The sequence below is a fragment of the Solanum stenotomum genome, chromosome 12 (genome assembly GCF_019186545.1).
Source record: "Solanum stenotomum isolate F172 chromosome 12, ASM1918654v1, whole genome shotgun sequence".
Classification (NCBI taxonomy): Eukaryota; Viridiplantae; Streptophyta; class Magnoliopsida; order Solanales; family Solanaceae; genus Solanum; species Solanum stenotomum.
Window position 1 is genome coordinate 32,419,917 of NC_064293.1, and position 9,409 is coordinate 32,429,325.

The 9,409-nt window shown below is 32.7% G+C and overlaps 1 protein-coding gene across 1 annotated transcript; it reads left to right on the forward strand.

The window, feature by feature from the left end:
• The first annotated feature begins 217 nt into the window (after window positions 1-217).
• On the forward strand, window positions 218-7,654 carry LOC125849196 (protein trichome birefringence-like 19). The gene is made up of 2 exons (XM_049529228.1): window positions 218-975; window positions 6,801-7,654. Exons 1-2 carry the CDS (start codon window positions 385-387, stop codon window positions 7,569-7,571), a joined length of 1,362 nt encoding a protein of 453 aa, XP_049385185.1. The 5' UTR covers window positions 218-384; the 3' UTR covers window positions 7,572-7,654.
• Window positions 7,655-9,409: the final 1,755 nt, after the last annotated feature.

A 9,409-nucleotide genomic window follows, 5' to 3' on the forward strand; every position in this document is an offset into this window, starting at 1 on the left:
TCACGAGTTCTTCCTCTTTGATACCATCAGAATATGTATATATATATACTTTGATGGTATCAAACAATCTACACACATTACTAGTTAAAAATAGAAATATGAAAATAAGAGATAGCCACTTATAAATAGTTCCCTTTTCGGTAGAAGAGTTGTTTTCCCTTTTATAAATCAGAGCATCCAAATACATTGCCATAGTTTGTTTATTGAATTAGAGGAAGGAAGGACGGCAATACGAATTTCCTCATGTCTTACTTAAGTCTAATCTTACACATGGCCATAATTTGTTTATTGAATTTACATATTTGCAACTTTTAAAAGTTCCTTTTTTCCTTCTTTCACAAGTCCACATCTCCTTTTCTTCCTTCTCTCCCTCACTCTTTCTCCATGAATTTTCAAGATCTTGATCATTCATTAGGTAAACTACAAACAAGAAAGAAAAATGCTACAAAAATTGCCCCCTTCATCGCCCTCGCCATCTTGTTCACTCTCATCCCTATATACTATCCTTCTATGCACCCTAAAAAACTCTCACAAGTTCTTTCTTCTTCTTCATTGGTACCACTTCCTGATTCTAACACACAACACCAATCCAACAATAGTAGTAATAGTAGTACAACACAACAAGTTAACGTGACCAAAAGTGATGATCATGTCTCCGTGGCGCCTCAAGAAGCAAGGATTATTAATAGTACTGATGAAAAATGCGATTTATTTTCAGGGGAATGGGTAGAAAATCAAGACGCTCCATATTATACAAATATGACATGTTTTACAATTCAAGAACATCAAAATTGCATGAAATATGGTAGGCCTGATACTGATTTCTTGAAGTGGAAATGGAAACCTGATGGATGTGAGCTGCCTATATTTGATGCACATCAATTTCTTGAATTTGTTAGGGGAAAATCATTGGCCTTTGTTGGAGATTCAGTTGCAAGAAATCATATGCAATCATTGATATGCCTATTGTCTAAGGTAATTTCTCATCAATAATATCTTTTTGTCATGTAGAGTATTTTTTTTTTTTTTTTTGTGTGTGTGGGGTGGGATGGGGGTAGGTAAGGGAGGCCGGTTACTAATAAGGATGGTAGTGGAGTGGTAAGTACCTCTTCATACTTAATTAGATGTCTCGGATTTGAGTCTCCTTGGATACAAAGTCGCTTTTGTTAATGTGGAATTTCCCAGTGTGAATTCGAATTTAATTGAACTCTAATATAAGTATCGAACATGGATGAAAAACTAAAAGAGGGAGGCCGGCTGATCAATTTACTATTCCCTCTATTTAGTTTGGTCTAATATGTAGATTTTTTAATGTTAAACATTTTATTTGATCTTTAATCAATGGTGGAATTGAAGGCAAGAAAGGTTAATTGAATTTCCTTCACCTAAAAAGTATATTGCAAAAGTAGGGTATGAGTAAAAGTTTTTATAATATGAATTATTGATATTCTCAATAATGTGATACTATTTGGTACAAAGTTTAAGAGATTTTTCTTTTATTTTTCTTTTGTCAAATTATTTTAATACTTTTGTGTGATTATATTAAGTGTAAATGTAAATATGAATTTAAAGTCAAATTATTTTTAAATATAAAATCTAATATTTTTTTATGAGACCGACTAAAAAATTTGGGGAATAAGGAGTACAAGAAAGTTAATGGTGTACTAACAAAAGTTGTTCACAAATTAATTTAGATCACGTATTCTTGCTAAGTATAACAAGTTTGCATTTTTTTGCATAATGTTATTAGAATTGTCAGCTCTGCCATTATTCTTAATTATGAGGTACTCAAAAAACATAAATTTCCTATGAGATTTCCATCGCAAATTTGCTCGTCGAAAACATAAATAGTCATGAAATGTTTAAGATTTAGAAGTTTACGATCTATTTTTTAAGTATATATTAGCATTTTTTTAATTTATAATTTAGTGACAAATCAAATGCCACTCACGGAGAGTTTCCAAATTTCAGAATTTATTTAAACTTGCAAAGGTCATATTAATTATAGGGGTAAATGATTTTTTTTTTATTAATTCTATTCTAATTTAATAAGTGATCAAGTAATATGAGATAAATATTTTTAGTAAGATGTCCATCTAATACGAGACTGGGGGAGTATTTGGAAATAGGCATTCTTTATGCTTCTTCCACTAGCAATATTATAAAGTACTAACACGTTTTTTCCCCTTCTAAATCAGACCCAACTTGGTCATCTAGAACGTTTTTTTTCTAGCTTCCACATTTCCCCCCCTCTCATTGACTTGAAATTTAAAGATAAAAATAACATCCTAATGATAATTATTTATAACTATTTAGCTCAAGAACAAACCAACAAGTTAACAACTCATTCACTAGCTAATTAATACCTAATTAATTTGCAGTATCTTATAATCTACGTACTAATTAATGATATATTCACATATTATTTTGGTGAAGTGTTCTCTTAACGTTTTTACTTTTTACTAGACCAAAAATTGTCATTTGTAACTTTAAGTATATTGTCCTAATTTCCTTTACCTATAAATAAAATAAAATATAGTAGTCAACATTCCCTCTTATTTGAAGTAATTTACACACATATATTACCTTAATTAAGACAAAACCTAATTAAGAACTCATAAGACAAAAAGTATTTATATTGAGAAATTCACAAAATTATCCTAACTTTAGTTGGAAATGCACATTTAGTTTATCACTTATACTCTAATAAAGTAGACCTTTGCACTTAATTCAAATCTATAAATAGTTTACGGTGTGAATATTGTCCAAAATCGTATAATTAAGGAAACCATAGTCCACATTTTGAACCAACATGAGACTCTAATACCTAAACTACCTAAACGCATAAAAGTGAACATCCGATGCACGATAATAGTGGATACAAGAAAATGGTTAGGTTTCAATTTACTATAATTATCAAAACAATGACATATCAAAAATTTTGGAACACAAAAAATTACTGTCACACCCCAAATCCGGATGTGATGGCACGTGTCCATTTCCCACCAGACACGTCAGCCTAACCCAACTACAACGATAGAGAAGTAGAAATACGAGAATAAAAGATAATAAATAAGCGGAAGACTTTAATTAAGACTCAACACTACCCAGAATTTGGTTGTCACATGTACAAACCTCTAAATACAGAATTCGAATAAAAATATACAAGTCTCAGAGTATAGTTCTCGAATAGAACAAAACTGAAAGTAAAGATAACTCAAGGGCACGTCTGGAATGAACCGCTACCTCTCGAGTATGTCCCGAAGCTCAATCTGCTAAAGAAAATACTAAGCCGAATCTGAGAGAGAGCTGTCAACCTACACAATTGTGTAGAAGCAAGGGTGAGTACCGAAAACCACAGGTACTCGCAAGTAACTCTAAACTAAGCAAAACTAGCAGCTACAAACAACTCCTTTCAATCCCAACCGAACCACCGAAACTTCAATCTAGCAGCAAACCAACCAACCTATACTAAACAGATCATATTCAACAGCCAGAACCAACAGTATATCCTCATCAACCTCAGATCAACAAATAAGAGCAAGTAGATCAAATTCCACATAAGAAGGGTAAACCGATACAATCCACACATCACAGACAAAGATAAGGCAAATGCGATGCAAAATGCAATAATGATGTCATGTAGTCGTGATGCATGTCTGTCCTACGATACACATCTGTTGACGTAATCAGTCCGCGCTGAATACTCAAATCAGAACCCATGGGGGCCACACATGGACCATGTATCACCGCCGGAACCAGATCCCATCGGCATCCAAATCGCTAGCCGGAGCTAGTCCATCTCATATATCTCTAGCCGGAGCTAGTCTCAACTGTGTCTCATATCCATCCATCCTCATATCAGTGTCTCAGAACTCATGCAACAGATAGTTCACACATGGGATGAATAATGAATATGCACATGTCATCAATCACAATCATATCACGATCACATCATAGTATTACACATCATCTGTCTCAATCACAACCATATCACGACCACATCATAGTATTACACATCATCTGTCTCAATCACAACCATATCACGACCACATCATAGTATTACACATCATCTGTCTCAACATCAATGTCTGTATCAATCATAGCCTACTCATGCTCTTCTATCCCCTCAATATCAGTTATCACATGACTTATTCAACAAATTCAAGTCACATATAACACATTTAGCTCGTTTTATTCCCCATCTTTCATTTACAACAATTTCAATCAACAAATAAAACCCATCCTCAATCCCCATTACTCCCCAACACAATTAGGAAAGTAGTCATGCGTAGTCTAAGAGTTTTACAAAGTTTGGAAGCCACTTGCCTTAAAACGAACTCCAAAAGTTACTTGACTTGAGCCTTTCCTTTCCGAGTATAATCCGGATCACGATAATCTATTCAAACAATTATTCACAATCACAATTCGAGTCCAATGACACCAAAATCAAGAAATTTAGGGAAAAAGGGCAAAACGGTCCAAAAGTCTCATACCGGAAAACGATACCCAAATCTGGAAATTTTTGATGTAAAATGATCCTTAAAGTATTTGGAAGCTAATGGTGAAAACCAATTTGAAAACGGAGTTGAAATCAATTCACAAACTCAATTTGAAGGAAAATCCACGTTCTTGAAGAAGCCTAAAATATTCGGATCCGAAACCCCGACTCGAAAATGAAATATCTCTTGAAAAACATCTTACCCATGCTTAGATAAGTTCAAATATGAAATTTCATCAAAAACGGAGTTAAGATCGACCTTGAAATTCTCAATTTATCAAACTTTAACTTTACCGGGAAAGTCCAAATTGTACGCGGTTAATATGATGAAAATAATCGATGAATCAATAATTTTATGTTAAAATCAGTTTACCCATAACATAAGGATCGTAAATATACCTTTTTCATCAAAAAGGGAGTCCAAATCGATAAAACCCCAATTTTTCCCAAGAGATTTACGGATAGGAAAAAAAACCAGATAAAGAAATTATGAGAAAATGTCGAATTGAAGATTGAATACTAACCCTCATATTAATTCAAGAAGAAACCCGTAAGAATCACTCCATTCCGATCTCTAGAACTCCCGATATGCTCAAAATACCAAATGAACACAGTCTGAGATTTTTATAACAGTACATGGTTGTTATGCACCAGAAAAACAGCAGTTAATCTTTCACTAAAAAGGCCGTAATTTCCTCATACGATAGTGAAATGACCCGATTCTTTTTTGTAAATGTCTTAAATAATGAAACGGACCTGCTCATTCAATCGGAGCTCAATTTCATGCTCATTTGCCCAGTCAAATATCATTTCTACTCGGTAAACAATTATTTCTTATTTGCGATAAAGTCCAATCTCGGGTTAGCGAAAATGCACCAAAATTTGCAGATAAGTCCTATAATTCATGCTCAAAGTTTTAGAACTTTCGGAATAATTTTTCGACCTTTAAAACTAATAATGAATCCTTTAGTTGCCACAATTTGCTGAAATAGTGTCAAAGCATCCAAGAAGCTTAAAAGCTCACCCAAAACTCATTTGGCACTTCCCGAACACAAACCAAATATGCTACTATCTTGAAAATGACATTTCGGACTCAATGAAATCGTCGGAATTTGAATTCGAGGTCTCCCGGTATCCGATAAGGCGTCAAGAAACTAACTTTAGGCTCAAAAACTCGAAACGCACTCGAGGCCTCTAAAAATTCAACCAAGACTCATTCTAGACTTAGAATCACCCCCTGAATCCAACGGTGCCCTCGGAATTCCATTTCGAGCACCGAAACCTCGTTTGTTGACCAAAGTCAACTCTTGATCAAAATTTCACAATTTTAGCAACTTAGGACCTCAAATCTTCGTTTTAACTCCAAATTTGACTCCGTAAATTCTCATAGACCCATTTCGACATTCTAAAACTGCTGGAATCGACGGAAATCCGATTCGAGTTTCGAAACTCCAAATGACTCGAAATAGCACTTTTAACCAAACTTTAACTCTTAAAAACTCAACTTTTCATCAATTTTCCTTCAAACCAACTTCGAAAATACAACAATTAGGACTCGGGGCAACTATTGAGAGGGGTAAAACGGTCATTTTATGAAAATTTCCAAAAATGACCTTTAGGGTCATTACAATTACCCCATTTTTAATCATATTGATAGCTACAGTAGTTGTGGTAGGAGTAAAGGGTCGATGTCCAAATCAACTAGTTGTCCACTGTTAGCTATATATATTCGATTTTGATTTTAATATGTATTGACAACTCTACTTGTGATGTATAATAAAGTGGTCCTTTTTATTTGCCTATATTATATTACATACGTTACAAAATCATATTCAATTTAGTGGTAGTATATTGCTTTATTAGGGGTGAAATGTTGTCTTGTTGTGTGTATGTTTAGATTTGTTGGTGCATGTTGTAGTACTAGTCGTACCCTTGTAGTTCTTGTTTTAGTATTGTGTTTCAATTATCAGACTATTTTGCTATTGTAATTATTATTTTTTTCTTTTTGGTAGACTTTACACTTCTTTTCTTGTTAGTGGATATGCTTTCTTCATTATTTTCTTCTTCTTTTACTTGAGTTTGATGCACTTGAGCCGAGGGTCTTTCGAAAATAGCCTTTCTACCTCCTCTCGAGAAAGTGATAAGCTCTGCGTATACTCTACCCTTTCCAGACTCCATTTAGTGAAATTTCACTGAGTACATGTTGTCGTATACTGCTTTTCCAAGAATGCTGTTTCTCCACCCTTATCATAACAATTCGTAAAATTCATTAAATACTATGTTGTAATTTTGGTTTCAGGTTGTGTACCCCATAGATGTTTCAAATTCGACAGACCAAGAAAATAGACGTTGGGAATATAGAGATTACAACTTCAACATGTCCATATTTTGGGCACCCTATTTGGTAAAAGCAAATAAAACCGAGCCCAATAACATATATCAACCTTTTAATTTATGTCTAGATGAACCTGATGAATCTTGGAACACCAAAATTCAAGATTTCGATTATGTAATCATCTCATCTGGCCATTGGTTTTCCCGTCCAACTATGTTCTACTTAAACCACACCCTTGTTGGCTGCCTTTTCTGCTCGCAACCCAATGTTAGCCAAATGACATCATTTTTCAGCTACCAAAAGGCTTTTCACACGGCTTTTCAGACTATTAACAGCCTGAAAAATTATAAGGGTGTGACGTTTCTGAGGACATTTGCCCCGTCTCATTTTGAAGACGGGGTTTGGGATAAAGGAGGAGATTGTGTTAGGACGACCCCATTTAAGAGGAACGAAAAGGTATTGGATGATTATAGCTTGGAGTTTTACAAGATTCAATTGCAAGAACTTACGATTGCTCAAAAACAAGGAAAAATGAGAAATTTGAAATTTAGGCTATTTGATGCAACACAAGCAATGTTGTTCAGAGGAGATGGTCATCCTAGTAAATATGGACATTGGCCCAAACCAAATGTTACATTTTCAAATGATTGTGTCCATTGGTGTTTGCCAGGCCCAATTGATGTGTGGAATGATTTCTTACTTGAACTCATGAAAAGGGAGGAAAGTCATAGATAATATTTTATTATCTTTTTTATTTGCCATATTTCTAAAGGAAAACTTTTTTTTTTTATTTATAATTATTATTCACAATTGTTATAGTACTTTGTTTGTTGTGGTACAGAAAGGGGGTAATTGCCTTACAAGAAGGGAAAAAATTGATAGTGAAAAAATAATAATCTATTTTTTGGTTTGTGTTTTTTAATTTTAGTTATCATTCAGAGTTGTCAAGAGTAATTTTGGTCGTTTTTGTATAGAAAGGGGAAATTACCCTTAAAAGAAAGGGAAAAATATGTGATATTACAAATAATAATTTTTTTTTAAAAGTTCCTCAGTTCATTTGCCTTTTTGCTATAAAAAAAATCTCTCTTTTAGAGTTTCTTTTGAGTTTTGAGTTTTGACCTAGGGGTAGAATGAATGCATAATAATATGTTATACACTAGTTCTGTTTTAATATTATTTGTTGCAATACTAATTTTGTACATTTGCTTTTTTACTAATTCTTCTACGTCAAATATATTTCTTTTAAATTGAGAATCTACCTTACAACGATAAAAGTAAAATTTATGTACATTAAGAAACAAGTGTCATTTGAACTAAAATCACGTCTATTAAGAAATCAATAAAAAAAGTTGGAACACTATTATATATAAAAATGGAGTATAAGAGTATAGTTGGAAAAACATACAAACTTTTGTGTTGAATTTGTAAAGTGACACTTATTATGGACAATTTTTTTTATTGCTAAAACATTCAAACGCTGATTCAATCTCACAATTCCATATCGTGATATGATATTGCATGGCCAAACACCTACTTATTTTGGGATGAGAGTGGTATAAATTAATGTTTATTCACTCACTACATCTCTTTATATATAATGGAAGTATTTCCTTGAAGTTTTAAGTACAATAGCTTTCATCATGAGGCCACAAACCCAAAGTAAGTTTTTTACCAAAATTGTTACTCTTGTTGGCCTTACCTTCTTCTTGTTTACAATCATCATCACCCTTTACTATCCTTATTTTGAGAAGAAAATCTCAGAAATTAATTATTATAATAATAATAATAATATAGAAGATTATTGTGACTTATCTTTAGGAGAATGGGTACCGAATCCAGAAGGGACTTATTATACAAACATGTCATGCATGTAATGCAATTTATGAATATCAAAATTGCATGAAATTAAATATGGTAGTCCTGATACTGATTTTTTCAAGTGGAAATGGAAACCAGATGGATGTGAACTACCAATATTTGATGCACATCAATTTCTTGAAATTGTTAGAGGAAAATCAATTGCCTTTGTTGGAGATTCTGTTGCTAGAAATCATATGCAATCATTGATATATCTCTTGTCCAAGGTACTATATTCTTATTTCTTTAATTACTGGCTATATTCCATTCGTCACAAATTATTTATCGTATTTTTACATTTTTCTCTTTTACACTCCTCTTAAGAAAATATCAAGTATTCTAGTTATTATGTGTCATTCTTTTTCACAATTAGGGTGATTGTGTCTTTAAGAACAATAAACTTCTAAAATGAAAAATACTTTTAGACGGGAGGAAGTACTAGACTAAATTTATGTCCTGCACTTCCTTTCTATTATGCATTTATAGGTGCATTTGAATGTGATATAGCATGTAATTCATCTTATTTTTCAAGTTATTAAAAATCTTACTTCTAATAGAAAATTACCTGTAGTACTAAAACTCTTTTTAATTTCATCAAATTTAATTTGAACTTTAATTTATTTATTTTTAATTAATTTGAACTTTAATTTACCCTTATTTTTAGAGAAAATTTCAGAAATAGCAAAAATAATAAATATAATAAGGCTATATAACTA

Bases quoted from the DNA above. Each gene is read 5' to 3' on its own strand.
- LOC125849196 (XM_049529228.1), top strand. From the start codon at position 385: ATGAATTTTCAAGATCTTGATCATTCATTAGGTAAACTACAAACAAGA. The intron at 976-6,800 runs GTAATTTCTCAT...TTTTGGTTTCAG, and splicing joins TGATATGCCTATTGTCTAAG to GTTGTGTACCCCATAGATGT.